This window comes from Macaca nemestrina, chromosome 6, assembly GCF_043159975.1.
Source record: "Macaca nemestrina isolate mMacNem1 chromosome 6, mMacNem.hap1, whole genome shotgun sequence".
In the NCBI taxonomy this organism is placed as follows: Eukaryota; Metazoa; Chordata; class Mammalia; order Primates; family Cercopithecidae; genus Macaca; species Macaca nemestrina.
Window position 1 is genome coordinate 175,999,101 of NC_092130.1, and position 22,267 is coordinate 176,021,367.

The window sequence follows — 22,267 nt, forward strand, 5'->3', positions numbered from 1 at the left end:
AAGACAAGGGTGTGCTTTGATAGTCTGTGCTGCAGGAGGAAACTTCTCTAGAGACAGAATCTTAGTAGCTGCCGGGACTCGCTCACTGAATTTGCCTTTCCTTTAAAATTCAGCAAATTCAGAATACTCAGTATGGGTTAGGTGCATGGCTGCCATATATATGGTATATCAAAGACAGTAAGCCTTCCTTATCTGTAGGTTTCACATCCCTGAAATCAACCAACCAAATCAACCAACTGCAGCTCAAAAATATTTGAAAAAAGTTTTTCACAAAATTTCAAAAAGTGCACCATTACTACTGACTCCATGAAAATGAAATGATGTGTAGCATTGTATTAGGCATTATTAACTATCCAGAGATGGCTTAAGGCACCTGGTGGATGTGTGTAGGCTGCATGAAAATACTGTGCCATCTTCTTTCAGGAACTTGTGCATCCTCAGATTTTGGTATCCAATTCCCATAGATAGAGAGGGATGACTGTATATGTGGTTTATGCATGTGTGTGTGTGTGTGAGTATGTATGTGTGTGAATATGCACACATGTAAATATATAGAATAGACATGTAAAACATGTAGCATAACAAAGCAATCTGGATAAACATCATTTTTGATGGTTTTCATGTGATCCTATGTGCTTTGTTTGTTTGTTTGTTTTTTTGAGATGGAGTCTCTCTGTCACACAGACTGGGGTGCAGTGGCGTCATCCAGGCTCACTGCAACCTCTGCCTCCTGGGTTCAAGCAATTCTCCTGCTTCAGTCTCCTGAATAGCTGGGATTAAAGGCATGCACCACCACACCCAACTAATTTTTGTATTTTTTAGTAGAGATGGGGTTTCACCACGTTGGGCAGGCTGGTCTCGAACTCCTGACCTCAAGTGATCCACCTGCCTCGGCCTCCCGAAGTGCTGGGATTAGAGGGATCCTATGTGCTTTTGAGCAGCCTTGATCTATGCTGGCCTTACTAAGTTTGGGGCCCACTATGGGATGGGAGGCATGTCCAGGCAGCTGTTTTCTGTCCATACTTCTTTCAGCGCAGGCCCTGGGGAAGGTTGAGGGTGTGAGGTGCTCCCTGGGAGGACGTTCGCTCCTCCGTGGGATGGGCTTGTTATGCTGAGAGCTCACAGCAACACCTAGCACAGTGCAGGGACCCAGGCCAGGGTGGCCTGGAGAGGAGGATGAGTGGGCAAACCGGGAAGAGGACTCGTGGGAGAGTCCAAGCAGGGACTTCTCTGTGGACAGTGGCAAGAGGCGGGCAGAGAGGGAAGGCTGGACGTTCACTGCGGATAGGGTTATTCCTGTGGCACCAGGCACCACGCTGATCATTTGGGAAATGTCTTTGGAGAGAGACAAGGACCTGTGAAAGTTTTTCTGAGTGACAGAGCACAAGCCACAGCCCAGTGGCCTCTGGAATCAGATGCTGGAAACCACGGAGGCCCAGCTGGAGTCTGCAGGAAAACTCTTGGTGATGGGCGCCTTGGTGGCACGATCAACGTAGGACTTCACCTTGGGTGTGTTGGGGCAAATGCCACCTGTTATGGTCACGCAACCCTGGCGAGGGGCGGAGGTGTTTTGATAAGACGGGAAGCAGAAGCACACGCATGAGCTCATTTTTACTTGCTTTTTAGCAACCAGCATTCAGTCCCCATGACAACAGGCTCCCATCGGGTCAGGTCTTTGTTCTGCTGCCCTCATCCAGGAAAGGCAACCTCTGTCTGCCTCCCAGAAGTGGGGATACAGGGCAGAGGGCCCCGGGCAGCACCATCGCTAGGACCCAAGGACCCCGACACAGTGACTATTCTCCGAAGCCAGACGACGTGTGTGGCCCCCATTGAGCAGGTGAGCTTGTGTCTCTCAACAGCACTGTGGGGGCTGACTCTATGCCTCAGTTGCCTCATCTGTGAAACAGGGATGATAATGTCACCCCCTTAGAGGGCTAATAGGAGAGAGAAAGGACTTGGCTCAGAGCAGTGCCGCACATGGGGCTCTCGGTGGGGGCTAGCTGTTGTCCCTGTGCTTATTCCTCTTCATTCCACTGTGGGAATTCCTCATTCCCTGAGGGCCCAGTTAGGGACCCTCATGGAGATGGGCAAGACAGTGAGAGAGCGCATGTAGGGGGCTGCTGCCACACACAGTCACTCCTGTTCCCTTCCGCCTGCTTCCCTCCACCTCCATCCTCCAAAACGAGAGAACCAGAGCCAGGGCCTCTGCAGCAGGCAGAGAACCTCTGTATAAATTGGAAAGAGGCTCACTCTCCCAGCCAAGAGATGGGAAAAGAAGGCCAGATAAAGTGCCACTCTGCTGGGCAGTCACGAGCCAGTGCACACGGTTGCGGTGAGCTGCAGAGAACTGAGTATCAGCCTTCGGAACTCCTAAGGGGTCTGGGCCTACCATGACCCAAAAGCAGAACCACTAGCAGCATCGAGGGGGCGGAGCGAGGCGCAGGCACAGACTCCGACGAGGATGAACACAGAAACAAAGATCCCAAGGAAGGAACCCCCGCTCCATTGTGGGTGTGAGGCTGCCAGGGACCCCAGCAGGAAACAGCAAGGACTGAGGGTGGGCTGAAAAGAACCGTAAACTTACAACCACCTATTTATTCCAGGGCCCACATTCCTTTCCTGTTCACACTCGTCTCTGGGGAATTCAGCCCAGATTTTACCCAAAGCATTGCATTTCCTTATACTTAATTGGGTGACATTTAGAGGAAAACACATGTGCCCTGAAGATTCAGCAACACTTGGAGACCATCCTCAGAAAGCCACACCCACGCGCAGGAACCAGGCCACCCGCACACGCTCTGGAAGGGAAACCTCAGGCAGTGGCTTGGGCAGCTTCGGGAAAACACCGTCGCAGAAGCATCCCCGGGAGCCACGTGCCAACCCCAGGCCCGAGCTGTGCTCACCCACTCTCCAGGAACCGAGTGCCTCCCCTACCTGAGACCACGGTGAGGCAAACCAGCTGCCCCTCGAGGGTCCTGCAGCAGCAAATGGGGGGTGCTTGGGGCACGGAAGCGGGGCACAGGCACGTTCCAGCTCCAGGCTGGGCTTCGGCAAATGCGAGCACTTCTTCGAGGCCAGCTCTCGATACTTTCCGGAAACATACTTTTCAGCACATTTTAAGAATCTTTTCTGTGTTCCTCTTTCACATGTCACAGAGCACTAAAAATAGGAGAACAAAAGATGTCAGTGAAAAAAAATTCTCTTTTTTGCAAAATCTGTGGGTTAAAATATCAAAGATAGCTGCTTGAACATTTGTATAAGTGTGAACATTCAGTGAAAATTGTTGGACCTTAGCATTTTTAAGAGACATTATAGAATCCATCATTAAAAATAAGAGGACCTTGAGGGCATCATCCCATTTCACTGGAAAATTAAAATGTTGGGCTGTCATTGCTATTGGAACATACTGAAACTTAATACGTAAGTACATGTGGTAACTACCACGGCTCTATGGATTGATCCACCCAACTGCAGTGATGTTGGTTCCCAAAGCAGGGGCAGGTAGAAGAAACTCAGGGCTCACAATCTTCCCTAGGAATCCGAGTGCTGCCTGTGAGGAAAGGAAGGGTGCATGGAGAGCAAATCTCTTAGCTCCCCGCTAAGGCAGACTCTAAGCTTGAGCTGCTCCAGTTGCAGACACCCTGGCTTATGCAGAGGTGCCCTGTGCAAACCAGCAGCCCAGGCAGGAGGCTGCAGCCCCCGCTTGCCGGGAGAACACACAGGAGCAAGGTACACTGTCCCACCACAGACTGGGCACGGAGGGTCTCTGGAGCAGAGGTCCCGGCCCCCGGCGTTGCTGTCTCCTGCTGGGGTAGAGTGGACGATGTTGTGCAGCTCCAATGGACCTCTGGCTGAAATGCCCTCAGGTTCCCCAGCAGAGAAGCCCAGGTGGCAACACCTGCCCAGGTCCTGACCTCGCATTCACATCTTTAGGCTTACAGGTGTGCTTTTTGTGCATCCTGATGGAAGATGGAGAGGAGTTGGAACACTCCTCTTGGTTGCTCGCTGATCCAGGTCTAAGAGAGAAACTCTGGCATGCGTGTGTGTGTGGTGTGGGATGTGTGTGTGTGCATGTATTAAATTTCAGGGCAAAGACTTTCTACCTGGACACAGCCCACAGATTATGTAGCCATGTCACTTACTTTCTGTAGACTCTGCCTCTAGGGATATGCACCCAGGGATGTGTGTTTTCCAATGACAGTGCATTCGGTTCTATGGGACACTCATTCCTACCCTCCAGGTGAAAGAGGACCTGAGGTACATTGTTACCAATGGCAAGCTCACTCAAGCAAGCAAGGGTGCTCTTATTTTTTAGTGACAAACTGAAACAGTGTTTCAACAGGATTCAATGCCTTGCTTGGCACTTCCTACCAATCTGAACAAAGAAGGCATCGTTCGAGGGTGGGGAAAACACAGTGCCTGATGAGATCTGGGTCCCTCCCTGAGGAGCGTGGGATCAGGGAGGAGCTTTCTTCCCACAACTGCTGTGGCAATACAAAGGCACAGCTCTGGGTTACGGTAATCTCTCAATACCCCGTTCAGACAGGTTCATGCTTGGCTGGTGGTGCCGTTACCACGCTGTGGGGTGTAAGATTTCCGAAGCGCTTTTGGAAGCATTTGGTCCGAAGCTAGTCATGAAACCATCAGTATTCCAAACTAATGATTCCAGTGTTATTCCCATGATGAAGGGGTCCAGGACAGCTCCTGAATGGTGCAGAAGAAAGGACTTCCCAGCCTCCTGCAGCACCAGGTGACCGATTTCAATAAAACTAACAGGAGAGTTTCCTTTCACAAACAGAACAGCTGCCCCCGGAAACTTGTCTCAGGAAATGGGTACTGTTTCTTTCCAAGCAACCCATGTTCTTCCTGCTTTCCAGGAGTCATGCATTTCCTGGAATGTGGCTACACCTGCCCAGGAGTTACATGATCCCCTATTCTCACGCTCACACCCCCTCAACCCTCTCGTCCTCTGCTCCACGCTGGACCAGTGATAAGGACATGGATGCCACTGTGTGAGATGCCCCCAGGACATGATTCAGAAGCCAAAGAAAATTAAGCAACCCCATGAAGTTGATGGAAGCCGAGAGGGTGGTCCGAAGCTGGCAGACCAGAAACTTGGCAGTGCAAGGAAGTCAAGAAGAGATAAAAAGGGAGAAGAGAGAGGAGCGGGAAGAGGAAAACCAGGAGAGAAGAGGCAGTCCTGGTGGGGAAATCTGGTCAACCTTGCTCCCCCGAGACCAGGGTGCACCTACCTGGGACCAGGCGGACACCAGCCACTGCAGCTTCTTGGGCTTGTGGCAGCGCTGAAGTAGACAGGCCTCATGCATCCTGGGCTTGGGCTCTGAGGTGCAGACAGTGTCAGGCAGCAGCTGCGCTCTGGCCGAGGGGTTGGTGCTCTTACAGGCCACTGCCCGCTTCCTCCACCCCTTCCCACAGGTGTGTGAGCACTGCACGGAAGAGTCAGGATCAGCACCCAAGCAAGGGCCACGTGCAACACAGCAGATCATGCAGGGGCCCTGCCACCACCCATGCCAACCCCGCCCAGGTTACCTCTGCCCAGGGCCCGGTGCTCCATGCCGGTGGGCAGCTCTGAGAGTTGCAGGCCTGCCTGCTGGAGGGAGCAGGCTGTGGGCACAGGCTGGCCGGGACTGGCTCCGAGTCATAGTGCACGCGCCGTGTGCACTGCACGGGGCGGCTCTGGGCACCCCCGCCGCACGTCCGACTGCAGGCACTCCAGTTCCCCACGGACCAGCTGGGCAGGGATAAAGAGACCTCGGTGAGGGATGGCTCCATCACTCTGACAGAAGCGGCCCCACACCTGATGTGGAGGTGGCGGCAAGATTTCCCAGCCACGGTCATGCGTGTGCAGTTATTTTCAGTTCCACTGTTCCCGAGTGAGCTCTCCTACCAGAGTCTTCCTGCCCCTGCTGTTTCTCACCTTCCTGATCCTGATTCATGCTATGCCATTCTTTCCCTTCCTCTGGCTTTTGGGTTCCAGTGGACTTGGAAAGAACCCTATTCGGCACAGTGTGTCTGTTCTCTTCTTTTTTAAAAAATGCAAAATTTCAAACATATAAAATACAAAACATCTATGGGTTCCTGTCCACTCAACTTTCACAATTTCAGTGTATGTCCCCAACCCCTACTGCATTTTGAAGGTGATTCCAGACTTGAAAATATCTCATATGAATCTCTAAAAAATAAGGATTTTTTAAAAACACAACCATAATATCATCATAACATCTAGAGCATTAATGATTCTTTAACATGCCTGAAGAGTTAGTGTTCCAGTTCCCAGCTGTGTCATCAATATCCTAATTTGATATGTTTGTTTGAGGAATCCAAATAAAGTCCAGATTGTGCAACAGATTCACATCTTCTCTTGCAGGCTTTAGGCTTTCCCTTAAATTTTGTTTTTTTTTTTATGTTCGATGTATTCGTTAAAGACAGAGGCTCTTTCCCTTACTGAGTCTTCCACAGTGTGGAAGCTGATTTTTTGCTCATTACAGGATTCTTGGAATTACATCTCTGTGATATTGGTTCTTGTGTTCTTCTGTCTTCTATTTTTAATTCTTTAGTAGTTTGTTCTAGAGGCTTCTTCAGATTCTGGTTCAACTTTCTCATACGATTATTTGGTAAGTGATCACACATTCTTCCAGCAGGAGGCTCAAGATGTCAGAGTATCTTTCTTTCAATTTGTTAGCAGCTGTGGATGCTTGTAAATGTGTTTTTCTTTCCTGGTGATAAAAGCATACCCCGTCAACATGCACGTTGTCAGGTGATGGGGTGCGGAGTGAAGTTGGAGCCAGGCTTTGTCCAGTGGGGTCACCTTTGATCGAGACACTGTGCCTGAGTGTGTCTACCAAGCCTCAGCTGGTTTTGCACAAGCCCATCTGCAGGAGGACTTGGTGTGCACCTTGGAGAGGTTGTCAAGAGGAAGGGGGAATCATGGCCCCATAACAGGGACTCACTGGGACAGAGGGCTTGAGCTCCCTCCTGGAGTCACTTCTGAGGACTTGACGATTTCCATTCATGTTAATTTCCCTGTGCAACTCCCTGTGGGCCAGTCACAAGGGGATGGGAGGGGAGCTGGCTTCCTCACCACCTCCTTGTAGCACATCAGTGCAGGGCACCAAGGGTCCCACCTAGGGGTTGCCTGCAAGGCTCTGCCTGCAGCTGTGTCTGTGCTGAGGATCCAGGGCAGGGGCATCCTGTGTTCCACTCTACAGCATTGCTGAGTAGAGTTAGGGCAACAGTGACTTGCTCCTGAATCTCAGGGTAAACCCGAGGACTTGTGAAGATACCCAGGCTTCTCCTTTGACCCTCCATCCTGTGCTCCCACACTGAATCCCACAGTCACCCTCAGGTTTAGGTGTCAAAGCAGAAGCCCAGGGAGCTTGGCCAGGAACTCCGGAGGTGCCTCTGGCAGCAGCCACGGCACCTGGGAGAAGTATTCTCGAGGATGGCATTTGTGGACCCAAGTTACACAGAGAGAGACAGAAAGGAGAAGGGAAATCCACCATGATTCCTCCTACGAACATCACTGCGACGATTTCCTCACTCCTGCTTCCGGTGCTGTCTGTGTGTAAACATATTTTTAACATGGTCAAGAGCAGGCAGTATATGCAAGTTTTATTCAGCATTCAAAAAATTCATTGGCTAGGCTGGGTGTGGTGGCTCATGCCTGTAATCCCAGTACTGTAGTTCCAGGCTGAGGCAGGAGGAATAAGCCTAGGAGGAAAACTCTTAAGCCTAGAAGCTTGAGATCAGCCTGGGCAACATGGCAAAACCCTGTCTCCCACACAAAAATTACAAAAATTAGCTGGGTGAGGAGATACACAACTGAAGTCCCAGCTACTCGGGAGGATCACTTGAGCCCAGGAAGTCAAGGTAGTGGTGAGCTGTGATTGTACCACTGCACTCTAGCTTGGGTGACAGAGCGGGACTCTGTCTCAAAAAATAGAATAGAATACAATAAATAAATAAAAATAAAAATTCATTGTCCAAAACAAGCGTTTTTCTTATACTTCAAAGCCTTTATAAACACATTTCAGTGTTTCTCTAATTCCACAATCTGGATCGAGGTATGCAGATATCTAAGTAAGAAAATACAGACAAAAAGGTTCGGACCTCAAGCTCCAGGAGATCCAGGAATATCCTGAAACTGCCTCAGTTCTATGCATGCCTGGCTGGACGTGATTTCTGAGCAAAATGATGAGGGCCTCTCCTCAAGTTCTCCAGGGAGTCTGTGACTCAAGTAATTTTAGAGCCAAGGTTTGGACTCTTCTGAAAGTCCCGAGGATGAATTAGGTGGCAGAACCTCGAAGGAGAGGGAAATTGATGGGAAACAGAATTGATTCCACCCCGAACACAGAACACACCACATGACTTACGGCTTTCAGATCGAGCACCATGATAGTTTTACATTCTTTGGTTTGTAGAAGCTTTGAATTATTTTGCACCAAGTGTTTTTACGGAAAAGATACAATTGTAGTTTTAAGAAAATTATAAAAAGACTAAAATGTAAATTGTGTCCACATAAAAAGTAAACATGTCAGGGTTGTAGGAGTTGCCCTACATGGATTGTGATAATGCTTCAATTTTTCAGTGTCAACAAGATTAGTGTTTTTTCTTTAATTCCATGTTAAGCCACCTAAATTACATATCCTCATTATGAAAGACTGATTATTGGCTTCCTGGCTGTGATAATTCTGCAGGTAAATCCTCTCGGTTACTCTGTGGCTGCTTCTGTGTGCTTTCCTGTTGTTTTTAACTTTCCTCCCATTTCTTACATTTGCTCTCTCAATCATGCAGCCTTATAAATTACAATGGGTGTTCTACACTGTGTTGGCTGTTCAAGAGCTTTTCACACCGCCTCGTTAAGTCTTCTGTCTCCACCACCGTAAGACGTTCCAACTGGGTGGATCCATTCTCTGCCTTCTCTCTTAGCTGCACATCATTAAAACAGTCCTCCTGAACAAAGCTCCTTCTACCACATCTGGAAACACCGAGTGTCTGTTCTGTTTAAAAAACCGAGCTTTAGGGGAATGTCTTCATTTCAGCTCACGAATGAGTCAAAATCCACGCAAGCTTCCGTGCTAATGTCTGAGGGTTCCACAAACGGTAATAAGCTGTGTTCAGTAGCTCACCAGTGGCCACAAGGGTTCTCGCTTTGTTTTGGTTTTCCTAAGTCCACCAACTGGAAGAATGCAAAGTGGCTGGTATTACCCAAATCAGTCAGTTTCCAAGGCAGGACTCTGGAGACGCAGTTCCCACTGACCCTCAGGACCTCCACTGCCCAAGGCTCCCTCCCAGGGTGCACCTTTGTGGCTCTCAACACTGCCCAGAAAAGTGATGGGGTTTATAGCCTTCACTTAACAGTCTACCCAGGATTTCCTGGTACCATCTAATCAATATGCAATATCCCTAATGCCAAACAGTCTTTAGTCATTTCTCAACAAAATGACTCCCTCTTCCCCATTAAAAAAAAATTTAAATGACATTTTGGCTTTTGCATGTAATGCTTTCTTTGAAAATGCCAGTTTCCGAAAAGGGTTTAGTAATGTCCCTTGCCATGACGCACCACACAAGCAGATTATGTGTCCTAACGACAGCTCAGACGCAGAGGCCAGCCCTGGGCTGGACCCCAGCTGCTGCCTAGGGCCAAGCCCCACCAGGGCAGCCGTGTTCTGCCTGCGGCTTTCACATCAGCACGTCTCCCTGAGCCTCGCTTTCAAAATTTAGTTTCAGTGTCTTTTGTCTGCTGATTCTTTTTGAAATTTCACCATCCAGCACTCTGTGGTTCTATTTTCAAGAATAACTCTAGGAATCCTACACAGGAATCTCTCATAACACAATAAAGACAGAGAATAACAATGGGGCAGAACCCTTGTCACGGCACAAGCCTACACGAGGCATTGATGAGTGTCAGGGCTCCAGCTGCCAGCTGGATTTAGTCCAGAGGGGTGGGTGCTGGATGCCGTGAGATGCAACATTAGAACACAGCATTCATTACGCCGTGCCTCTTCAGCATCGGAGTTAACACGTGGGGACTCCTGACTTCCGCATGCTGGTGTGTGGGTCACAACTTCCCAGTAGGCTGTTCTAAATGAAACCGTTCATGTCACTGGCTATACCCAGATACTCATACACTGCAGACTCAATGACCCAGGGGTCAAGACAGCTGCCAACATGGTCTGACAGGATCAATATTGCTTGGTTTTTGAAGACACAACAACCTTGTCTTCATATAAAATAGCAGCATCTTCACGTGTATAATTTAAGATCTAATGTAAGTAAATTGAATGTTTTAAAGATAACAATGCACATTCAACAATAAACAGATGACAACTGGAAAAATCTGCCTCTTCCACAGGGAAAACATTAGTTAACAAATTAACTAAGAGTGCAGGCCAGCTGTAAGCTGAAATCACAGAACCCAAGATCAGCAGAACTTGGGAGACACTGATGTCCTAAGCCTGTCTGACAGGTGGCCAAGGGTCTTTTTAGCTTGTCGTCCTCCTCGGCTGGCTTGGGGATTTACTATGGGTCTAGGACAAAGGATGCTTCATCAGTATCACCTGGTGCCAGCTACACTTCAAGCAAGTTCAAAGGTAGAAGTCCAGCTCTGAAATAAACAATGATCTCCATGACCAAGTACACAAATGAGCACAACAGGTAGAACGAGTTATTAGACATTGCACCGTGCCCACACACGATGCCTTCTGGAGCAATGCACTGCAGTCTCCAAATCCTCCTAAAGTCCACCAGTCAGTACATCAGAAATCACATCCTCCAAAAACCCAGCAGTCAGGACATCAGAAATGACAGCAACATTCCAGCCCATCCCTCCCAGCCGCAGTTGGTTTTCAGAGATGTTCCTGACACTGCCTGGCAGGGCAGTACCCTCAGACTGTCTCCTGGGAGGTGTCCATCTAGGAGTTAATGCCAGGGTCTGGTCTGGTTTTTCACATGGGAACGGAGAGTCCATTTCTGATGACTGGTTGGTAAGGATCAGGGCCCAGCACCTCAGGGCTCGCTGTGAGCATTTGGAAGCTTGCAACTTGACAATCACTTCATTTTCTTCAGCCTCAAAGTCAAACCACTTTGCCTGACTTGTGAAACCGAAGGAGAGATTTACAATGAGCCAGACAGACGCTGAATTGTTTTCACCTCTAAATGCAGGATTTCTTCGCTGAAGCACACAAAGCCAAACTGAGGACATCAAAGCTCCCCGCAAAGGCGGCGCTGTGGGCGTCAACTTCAGGGACTGTGAGGAGCCAAAGGTGTGTGAGGAGTTACTGCTCTGAGGCCAGCATGCCATTTTTACCAGGTTTTCCTGTCTCACCATCCTGTCATCAGATCTTATCTTCAAAGGAATCAGTATGATCTACAGAGCTTTCAGTGATGGGGGAAAGACAGGAACATGGAATTATGAGACACGCAGACCAAAGAAACTGACCTTGCTTTTCAAAACAGACAGCCTCAGTAATTCCCTCTTTCAACAAAACCCCCTCAGCAGAGGGTTCCTCTGCAGAACCGTGGGGGCTTTTGCATTCCCTTTTAAAAGGGAAACCAGTCAACTCTAAATGGCAACAGCGCTCTGGTTCTTGGGAGGCTGCCCCTCTGCCACTTTCCAGGGACGACTGGAAGAAAGAGCAAGGCACTCTACTTTTTTCCTCAGAGTAGGAGGTGTTCTCTTCCGTCTGGTGTTGACTCCTGCATCCTCTCTGCTGTGCTCCACAGCCATATATGCCATTGCTTACAGACCTCTATGTCTCGTGGGTAAAGGGCATCCAGAGCCAGTGGTCCCCATCTTTGCCCTCTATGTGCCGGGAAGGGCTCCAGCATTGATCACATTTACCAGCCTTGTCTTCTGTATGTGGAGACTGAGCTCCCAGAAGCAAGGAGACGCACATTGTACTGCCAGTCCCCTCTTCAAAACAGCACTGCTGTCACAATCAGAATCATTCCTCCCCTGCTCAAAAGAACAGGAGTATTTCGCCCTCTTCAGGTTTCTGTGCTGGAAGGGCACCTCTCCCTTGCTGCTTCTGTGCCCCTTCAACACTCACCCATTGAGCCAACCATTTCTACTACAAATAACTTAACTTTGCTGTGGACTAAAAACTCCTGGGGTGGTAACACACGGGTAGGCAACCTAACGATCTAGACCTAATTCATCTGAGGTTGAGCCCTGTCTGAGTAAGAGGTAACTCCCTCTTTACCAGGCTTAACATCCAAGTTCTCATGCCCAACAGTAGCACAGAGGTGCAGCTGCCGTGGGCTCGCAAACACCTGCACATTCCTGGTCTCGCTCCTGTTCTGTATGAACCAGAAATCAGATGGCCTTGGCTCTCTAGGGGTTAGGGGTCAGGAATCTGAAATTGTGCAAAGCCCCGGGGGCCTGGATGACTGGCAGCTTTGGAAACATGATTTTGGAAATGTAACATTCAGTTCTTCAGAAAATCCCCGAGACTGACCACAAAAGTTCTGAGCTATCCTCCCTTCCCCTTTGTGGCCTCAATTTCTTGTATTAAAGTTGTACTAATTTTATTTTTCAACCATTATGAGGACTAACTAGGATGTGCCAATAAAAAAACTGGGGAGGGCAGGGGAGTCTGGTCAATCGATTCTTCCGGAGGAAAACAGATGCTTTCATTCCCTGTCGTTAGCATCTCAGCAAAGCCCATCTGAGCTCCTCTAAGGAGCAGGCTCTCTGGTTCTGCACAGCCCTCGTGATTTTGGAGAGCGTGTCTGCAGCAGGCTGCTGGCCCACAGCGCGTGACTTAGCCTCTGTGAGTGCAAAGTCATGGAAGCTTGAGTTCCTACCCAAAGAGGAACCCTCCCAGAACCAAAGGGGTTTCAGACCGGGGATGGACCACAGCTGCTTCCTTATATACTGACTCTTCCAATATTGAAATACAGATATCTGAAAAGTAAAGGTAAAGATCTCCAATATTAACGTTCTTTCAAGCCTCCTAAACAACTCAGCTTAAGAACTGTGGAGATATTCCTAGCCAAGGATGTCCTACCTCAGGGCAAGATCTTAAACTTCCATTGTATTTGGACATAGAAGGTTGTAATGGATGTACTGATAACTGTTCAGGGTACAAACGTTCTTCTGCTACCCCGACATGGAAGCACACAAGTGGTTTTCCAGTGGGTATAGAACTTCCTGTGCGAGAACCCTCGGTTTTGTACTCTCTGGAGGGCAGAGCACTAGAGTATTCTCTGGATCTATTTCTGTGCTAGTGGCTCTCTACCTGTCGCTCCGTTCATCTCTGGACACTAGATGTGCTGCCTGGATGGGCTCCTCCTTGCCTACTGGTTTACTTCCAGCCTCGTTAGAAACTCTTCTTTAGTCATCCTGAACTGACACATGAGACTCACTGTGCCTCTTCATCCCTTGGCAAAGCACATTGGCGGCCGCCCACACCATGCTGAGCGCCAGTGGGTGAGGTGCCAGCTTTGCCCAGGGATGTCAGCATCCTTCTGCTGCCACTCCAAGGCTCGCAGGGAATGGGCTGAGTCTGTCCTCCAATCTGTTTATGGCAGCTGAACTTGTTATTGGAATTATGTAATATAATTAAATTTGGTGTAGGTCTATGAAACACGAGCATTAGAAAAGAAAAGCTGTTTCTGTGAAAACGAAGTAAAATCTTTGGAATGACTCAGCTGAGACCAGTCATTAAATGGCATTGCTGTCAAATTAGGTGTGGCTGAGACAAAAGTAAAATATTGAGGAAACATAAAAATTTTAAAATGACTTCCCACTCAGAGAAATGGGACAAGTTTCATCCTTCTTTAAAGAAACTCAAACTGGAAATTATATGCAATGAACATGCTCTATGAAATAATCTACTTAGATCCTTTCACAGGCAGACTCTACTCAAAAAACAGTTCGGCTCATAATTAAAAGAATTAGCAAATGAATGCACATTATGTCTTGTAAGTGAACGTAAATGTTTCAGGTACATGTGTGCATTTTTTAAAAATAATTTTTCCCTCTATCTACTTTTTTCATCAGAGTAGGACGTCTTCTGTCTGGTGTCGACACCCGCATCCTCTCTGCTGTGCTCCACAGCCATAGAAACCACTGATTACAGACATCTCGGTCCAGTGGTCCCCATCTTTGCTCCCTCTTCCTTTCCTGTCACCTGCCCTTCCTGTGATCCCAGAAGTGGGATGCCCCTGGCTTCATCCTCCAGCCTTTTTCTGACCCCACCAAATCACACAGACTCTGCTTCCCGATTTTCCAGCAAAGCTACTCCCTCCTGTGTATCTGACATTCATGGTGGCTGTGTCCAGGCCTGTGATGGTTAATTTGATATGTCAACTTGTCTAGACTGCAGTAGACAGCTATTTAGCTGAGTGTTATTCTAGACATTTCTGTGAAAGCATATTTAGGTGAGATAAACATTCAAATCTGTAGGCTTTGCGTCAAGTTGATGACTCCCATAATGGGGGTGGACCTTATCCAATCTGTTGAAGGCCTGAATAGAGGGAGGTCTCCCCAGAAGGAGGGAATTCTGGGCTTCGGACGTGAACTGCAAAACTGCAACTCCTTCCTGGATTTCTGGTCCACTGATCTGTCCTGCAGATTTTGGACTTGCCGGTTCCCACAATCACATAAGCCCATTCCTTCGTTTGTCTCTCGTCAGCCAAAGAAAAGGCAGGCTTTTAAAGAATTAAAGTTAGTTTTCTATAGAAGTCTTATAGAGGATTGCAACCAGGACAGCCTTTATCTCACACAGGCACATCCACAACCAATTGGTTCTGGTTCTTTGCAGAACTCCAATATGAGATCCCTGTCATTTTTCACAGGCATTGCTCCTTAATTGTCCCCTAGCTTCTGAGTCTGAGTTGATAAAAGCCAATCTCCACTCTGCTGCCGAGAAGGAGTGTTTTTGGTGTGAACATGAACACACAGCACTACTATAATATTTGAAATTCTCCAAGGCTCCCCATTTCCCAGGACACAGGGCTCACGTACATGGACCTGCGGCCTCCACCCCCCACCTCTCTGAATGTCCACAAGCCCCAGTGGGTCAGTGGTTCTGGGAGTTCAAAGCTCCCAGGAAAGGGCCCCTCAGCTGTTAGAGTAAAGATGGGCTGTGTTGGCAAAGATACCACAGGATAGCAAGTCTCCAGTGTTGCTTCCTTTACGTCCAGACCTAAGGGTTTATTTGGTCACTCCAAGTACCTAACATGTCCACTGGTTGCTTTTTTACCAAACGCTCAATTTGGCAGTCTTGCCCTGTGTGTGGCCCCTGCCTCAGCAATATAGTAAACTCTTAACCTTTTAAAGGAAAGGAACGCAAGCTCACTGCAAGCACATTGGAAAGGCACGGACAAGGATAGAAACACAGCTGCTCACGATCTCAGGACACAGAAACCCCCTCTCATAGCATCCAAGCTCCCAGACAGACCTGACCACCTCCGCTCCCGAAATCCGGCCTGGGGTGCTCTCTGGCCAGCTCTTTTCTGACAGTGCTGAAGAGAGACATGGTGATGAAGGGACAGCAAGAATGAAACCACATATTTTAAGGGAACGAAAGAGACTGGTTTGCAGATCAAGAGGAAACAGCATGAAGGAGCTCTGAGGGTTTCGTCCTGGGCAGGAGGCCACTTTGCCCACTGAATATTTTCTTCTCACACAAAGGACTTGTGTGAGGGAACCGAGAAAGGAAGTTGGGAACACACAGCCACACGAGGCAGTGACTCCTAACTGTCCTCAGGTTCAATGCCACACCTATCGAGCTAAGAATGTGCCAGCACCATCACCAGAAAACCAACGTTAGGAATTACATCTCATAAATTAAAAAAGAGCAAGAAAACCGTGACACCATCAGAGCCTTTTCCTGCCACCTGCACACAGGCCAGGAAATGGCCTGTCAAGGTGCCCTCCACCTCTGTGTCCTCCACTGGGTCCCCTAGACTCACAGGGTCATTGTGGCTTCCATTCCTGTGAGACGCACCGCCTGTGCCTTTCCCTCTATCCACGGCATTCGCTGTGTTGAAGGGAATGAAGGAAAGCCTGTTATCCCTGTCACAGACACCATGTGGGGCCCCTGGGCCAGGCACCATAAGCCCGTGCACCCAGTCACACCCAATCGAGGGCCTCCCTGGACATTAAGAATGGCTATAGAGAGGAATGACAAACAAATGTGTCCCAAGAAGGGGTAGATGTTAAGATAGGCTGTGCAGGAAGTCAACAGTGAAAGGTTATGGTGACAGCAGGGCAAGGAGGTCTTCAGTGTGGCAGGAATGAGGGCTGCTAGGACAGGGTCCGTGAAGACACTGGAGGAGGCAGTAGCAGGTCCTGGAGGGTCATGGAGGCCACATGACAGCATTTGGATACCAAGCAAATGACAATGGAAAGCAATGGAAGGCCGGACTTGGAGAAATGTCTATACTGGGTTTGTATTTTATTTTATATTTATTTTTTAAATTATTATTATTATTATTTTCTGAGCTGGAGTCCCACTCTCTCACACAGGCTGGAGTGCAGTGGCACAATCTCAGCTCACTGCAACCTCTGCCTCCCAGGGTTGAAGCCATTCTCTTGCCTCAGCCTCCCAAGTAGCTGGGATTACAGACTTGCACCACACCCAGCTAATTTTTTGTATTTTTAGTAGAGATGGGATTTGTTCATGTTGGCCAGGCTGGTCTCACACTGCTGACCTCAGGTGATCTACCCCATTCAGTCTCTTAAAGTGCTGGGATTACAGGTGTGAGCCACTGTGCCTGGCCCAGGTTTGTATTTTAGAAGGATCACTGTGACTGCAGAATGAATAAGACACTAGAGGAATCTAGACTGTAGGTAGAAATTTCTACTCAAATCTCCTGAGGCTGCAAGGGTGAGAGGCTGGTGGCTTGACTATGACTAGAGCCTCCTTTCCATTAGAGGGGGCCATGCTGTCTGTTCACAAAACTTACGCTTTATAATTTGACATTTCATCAATACCTCTGTGAAACTCACAGGACTGAGCACACGTAAAAATACTAAACATTTGTTGGCCGGTTGACAATGAACATCACCCTCCTCAATTCACAGACACAGAGCTATGTTATTTCTTAAATATAGTAATATATATGTAATATATTAATATAGAAGTTTCCTTTTGGGCTCACCATAATGTACCTGTGTTTCAGCAGATTTGCTTTTGCCTGTGGATATAGAAATCCATAAAGTTATAACCAGGCACCAACAGGACAACACAAATCAAAGTTCTTTGTGAAGTCTTGCCCTGGTCCATGACCCTGGCTGGCTGACCGCCCGAGGACAGCCTTCCTGTGTCTGAGGCCTTGTGGTGCAGGGTTAGGGAAGCGGTGGCTCTGCAGTCAGGATGCCTGGATTCCAATCTCAGCTCCAACCTTGCCAGCTGGACGGCCTTCAGGAAATCATTGGACACCAATGTCTCCATTCTCTCCTCTGCAAAGGGGAGATGGTCACAGTAGCTTTTCTATGCAGTGCTGGGCAGGCTGGGAGGACTAGCAGGGAGGAAGTGCTCAGGAAGGGCTGGCTGTGGTTACCATGATTTCATTCCTTTGTCTCTTCCTCATCCTGTCCCCTGCCTCTTCTCCTCCTCAACCTCACCTGGGAAAGGGAGCTCATTCACATGTGGTCCACAGGATTCCAGACATTCAGTCCCTCAGCCTGTGTACAAGAGGGGAAGCCACATTTCCCTATAGCAGTATTATTTTATACTTAGTATATACATCCCTTCTGAAAATCAGCAAAGAACCACTAAAGACCTGACTGGTAAATATGAATTAAAAAAAAAAATCACAGAGACACAGACATTAATTTTGTTGTATTGCCTCTTAGTGATTTTCTGGCATGGGTAAAAATGATGTAATTATGTGGCCATTACATGGAAACTATGTGATTTTGGAATATTTACTCTTATAAGAACTATTGAGAAATTTTAGAATTTCTAAAATGAGAAGGACGGGGAGGTTGAAAGAATGCAGAAAACAATGTTCCCAAGCAGTGGTAACTGGATGGATTTATTTATACCTAACGAAAAGAAAGTGAATGCCATCTCAATGACGCCGGAAGAGCCCGCACAGGTGTTCTCCACCTCGCCTGGGGAGAGAATGAAAGCAAATGGTCACAGCGGGAAGAACAGGCCTTTCATGTCCTATGCCATGAAGGTTTATAAGGGGAAAGAAAAGACTACCAGTGCCCCTTACAAATCCCTCCTTTCAAACAGAAAAATGATATTAAATACTTGATTAACTCCCAAGAGAAGCTGCTGAAGCCCACTGCAGCATGGAAACAAGAATTTTAGGGCCTCTATTTTGTGCAACACCTTTTTTTTTTTTTTTTTTTTTTTTTGAGATGGAGTTTCGCTCTCGTTGCCTAGACTGGAGTACAATGGCTCGGTCTTAGCTCACTGCAACCTCTGTCAAGTTCTCGTCTCAGCCTCCTGAGTAGCTGGGATGACAGGTATGCACCACCACGTCCAGCTAATTTTTGTATTTTTAGTAGAGACAGGGTTTCACCATGTTGGTCAGGCTGGTCTCAAACTCCTGACCTCAGTGATCCACCCGCCTCGGCCTCCAAAAGTGCTGGGATTATAGGTGTGAGCCACCGCGTCCGGCCTGGGCAACACCGATATTAACATTCCCAGGGAGAAGTGGCCCTTTTGCCACAAAGTTCATGGACTGTGATCACGAGACCACTGACTTTGTTTAGATATTTTAACAGCTGGCTAGGAAATGTCTTCCTCACACAGTTTAGGTGAAAGCCAGCTGCAAGAATACAAGCTTGTGTGTTACAAAGATTTGATGATTTCGGATCTGACTTGCTTCTTTACCTAGGGAAATTTTCCTATCCTGAAGACAAGCCATTTTCTTGAGACAGGAAATATGTTTCCTAAAATCGCTGAGAAGATAAATTTACTAAACAATACGTCATCTAAGTCAACAAAAGATACTTGCACGCTAATAATGAGATGACCGCAGACTGACACTAGCTTTAGGTTTTCTGAACTACTTGGAAATTCATGGCTGCAATGCCATTAACACTGTTATTTTGCCCAGATTGAAAGGTGATGTAGAGACAGCACTTTTGATTAAGACACGCATTTTGCTGGAGGATGCTTTCATATAGCCCAAAAGTTGGCAAATATCTTATTAAAGGACCAGATAGTAAATATTTCAGCTTGGTGGCGATCTCTGCTGCGAGGACTCACCCCTGCTGCATCACTAAGAAAACCACTGGAGAACCCGTGCAAATGAACAGGCCTGACTGTTCTCATGAAACCTTACTTACACAATCAGGTATGTCAGGCTGCACTCGGCACACAGACCATAGGTTGCCACCTGCTGATTTAACCAATTCTACTTATAAATAATAGAATTGGACATATCTGCGAAAACCAGGGAACAACTAGTGTTTTTAAGCACCCAAGACACCTTACAAGATAGACCTGTTGGAGTTTGATACCTATGTCGAGCCTAGCCATCATGGATTACTAGGAGATTAGGACAAATGACCCCATTGTTGGGAATGTTAACAATGAAACTACAGCAATAACAACAAACAACAACAACAAGCCCCACATATTAAAGCCTGAAGTTCTAAAAAAATATTTGCAAATCTTAAAGGGACGAAATGAAGCTTATGCAGACGGCTTCAAATATTGCAGCAAGTAAGAAAGCAAACAGCCGCATCTTACATGTAGTATATGAATTTGGTTACTAACAGCCACTCAGAATCAGTGGCCCTGCAGGACAAACCAAACGCTAGGCGGGGCACTAAGCTTTTTTTTCTATTATCTATTGACTGGTTTAATTTTCCCCTCAAACCAATGATGTGGACCGATGCTATTATTTTCTAAAAGTGAAGTGCAGAAAGGTGACATAAGTAGTGTGGGATGGGATTAAACCCAGGAAGCCCAGGGCCTGGACTCTCATGACTAGTTCTGGTTCCTTTTCAAGCACACACACACACCAAGTAACCCATTCACATACATTAGCCCACTGAACAACCTTACAGGGCAATGGCGTTAGAATTTCATTTCACAAACAAGGAAGCTAAGGCTAGAGACACCAAGGGCCCTGTCTGCAGCCACAGAGGTTGATGATGGTTAGCATTATACAGCTGGACGGCAGGATCAGGTAGCCCAGTGAGCCTGGGTTCTTATCCACTGTGCTGCATTGCTCCCAGATAAATACAACTTCTGCAAGCCTGGCTAGTCAGCTGGAGAAAAATCTCATGTGAGTTTGTAATTTAACATTGCTTAGCTCTAAAATGACCTGGGAAAAATGTATATATTTAGTAATCTTGTGGGCTTGAATATTTTAACTGGACAATGGCAATTTATGTGATGCCTATCTATTTTATACCCAGGTAACTACAGAATTCATTACTCCTGGTAAAAGTTGTGTATTTCTATTTTCTGGCTGATTATCTACTCAGAGCAGTTTTCCAAAAAGTCCTGAATGATTCAGTATTGAATCAGTGTCAAGTTATTCAGGGCCTTGATCGTTCCAAACAGGTTTCCCTTAGTCATTATGCACATACAGATTGTCTATAACATCTGAAATATCTTTTCCTGCCTCTCACCGGAGCTATTTCGTGGTATTCTAGAGAAAGCCTACGTGCCTAACATGAATTTAAACATTTCATGAGTAATGTAGGTTCATTTTTCTTTCTTTTGAAATGAATGACCTTCCCACAGGAGATGGTTTAATTCATTTCTCAAGGTGTGAAATGCAATTTAAATCGTGGAGGATTCACTAGCAACTGTATGGGCTTCTGTTCTTCGGCTTTTCATTTCTTGGGAACACTGTCAGTTTCCCATTCTATTACAGACATGAACCCTCCCCGCTGTAACTCCTTCCTTATGACAAGGATTTTAAAATGATGGCCTCCCTCCTCATCTAGTTCCTGGCTTTTCTGGCGCTTTTGCGTTAGGGTTTCTTAGATTAATACTTAGAAATGATGTTCTCCAGGCTCTTGAGCCATTTTCTGAGAATTTTTTCCAGGTGTCCTCCTGCAGCAAACCCGGATGCTTTGAGGCTGGCCTGCAGCTGCCCGGTTCCAAAGGCTCCTGAGCTCCACCAGTGCCGGGGCTGTGAGGGTCTGGGCCGAGCAGGACTGGCCAGTTAGGACCATCCACAAAGGTTTTATGTAAAGTCTTCAGTGACAGGGTCACCAGGAATCACCATAAATCTAATGGGTTTTAAGAAAGAAACCAAAGAAGTGGATCGAATCCATATTTTACACAGATCAAATCCACAAGCAAGCTGACACCGTCCGTGAAATCAACATCAATATCCCGCCTGGAGTCTCAGGGACATTCTTTGCTGTCAGGCAGTAAGAACATCTTGGTCACATCCACGAGCTCTCTACATTGCTTTCTAAGTGGTTAGCTTGCTCATGCTAAACAAAACTGGGAAGCGAATTTCCTTGCTTTTAAAGAAATTGGTGAAAGCAGTCAATTCCATTCAGCAACTGAATGATAAGGTATACCTCATATACCTTATACCTCTGTAGATGGGTCTAGGCAAAGAATTGAAAAGTGAAGAGTTGAAATGACAGCAGACTCAGGAATACTGACTGTCATTTCCACATAGGATTTGATTTTTTACAATGATTTGTAAGCATCTGTAAGTTTTATCTTTTAAGCTTTCAAATAGCTACCACGATGAGACTCAGGTATGAGGGCATCAGATGCTGCAGACAGTTTTTCTGGCCGATAGATGTTGTTAGGCCAGGGGTCTGCCTAGAGTATATGGCTAACATTTGACATCACAGTCATCTTTCTTGATAAGTCTGGAACAATTCCATTCTCTGCAGGAAGGACTTCACACTGTGGCACTTTGAGGAGATGAATCAGCTCCAGGAAATGAACATATTGAGTAGGTAGAACAATATTTATGTAACCTCCTGGCTCCCGTCCCTTGAAACTACCTTTCAGATGCCTTCATTCTTCTTCAAGGCATCTTCAGATTAGTTATTTCTGATTTTCTTACTAAGTCTTAGGTACTCATTGGTTGAATCTTTTTCCCATCAAGTGGGTTCTATATATTAGCAGACACTAAAGGGTTATAAAAACGACTTAAAATATTTCAATAATATTGTTAGCTATTTAGGTTAGTCAGCTAAATAATTAGTTCAACAACAGTTACTGTTTCATTCTTTGGAATCAGCTTCCTAATGTAAAGCTTTAGCCATTAGATCACAAAACTTATCAAATGAATCATGTTGAAAATGTCATATTTATCTATTGCTCTTAAAAACATTGGTCCA

The 22,267-nt window shown here is 46.9% G+C and overlaps 1 protein-coding gene across 2 annotated transcripts in view; it reads right to left on the minus strand.

Moving 5' to 3' along the window:
- LOC105489455 (ADAM metallopeptidase with thrombospondin type 1 motif 16) overlaps positions 1-22,267 on the minus strand; it is a 181,162-nt gene that overhangs the window by 12,040 nt on the left and 146,855 nt on the right. For both annotated transcript variants that reach the window (XM_011754286.3, XM_011754287.3), the window contains exons 19-21: positions 5,551-5,752; positions 5,253-5,447; positions 2,935-3,159 (exon numbers count right to left, since the gene is read on the minus strand). In XM_011754286.3, the coding sequence (XP_011752588.2) occupies positions 2,935-3,159; positions 5,253-5,447; positions 5,551-5,752 (622 nt within the window). The remainder of the gene's footprint in view (positions 1-2,934; positions 3,160-5,252; positions 5,448-5,550; positions 5,753-22,267) is intronic.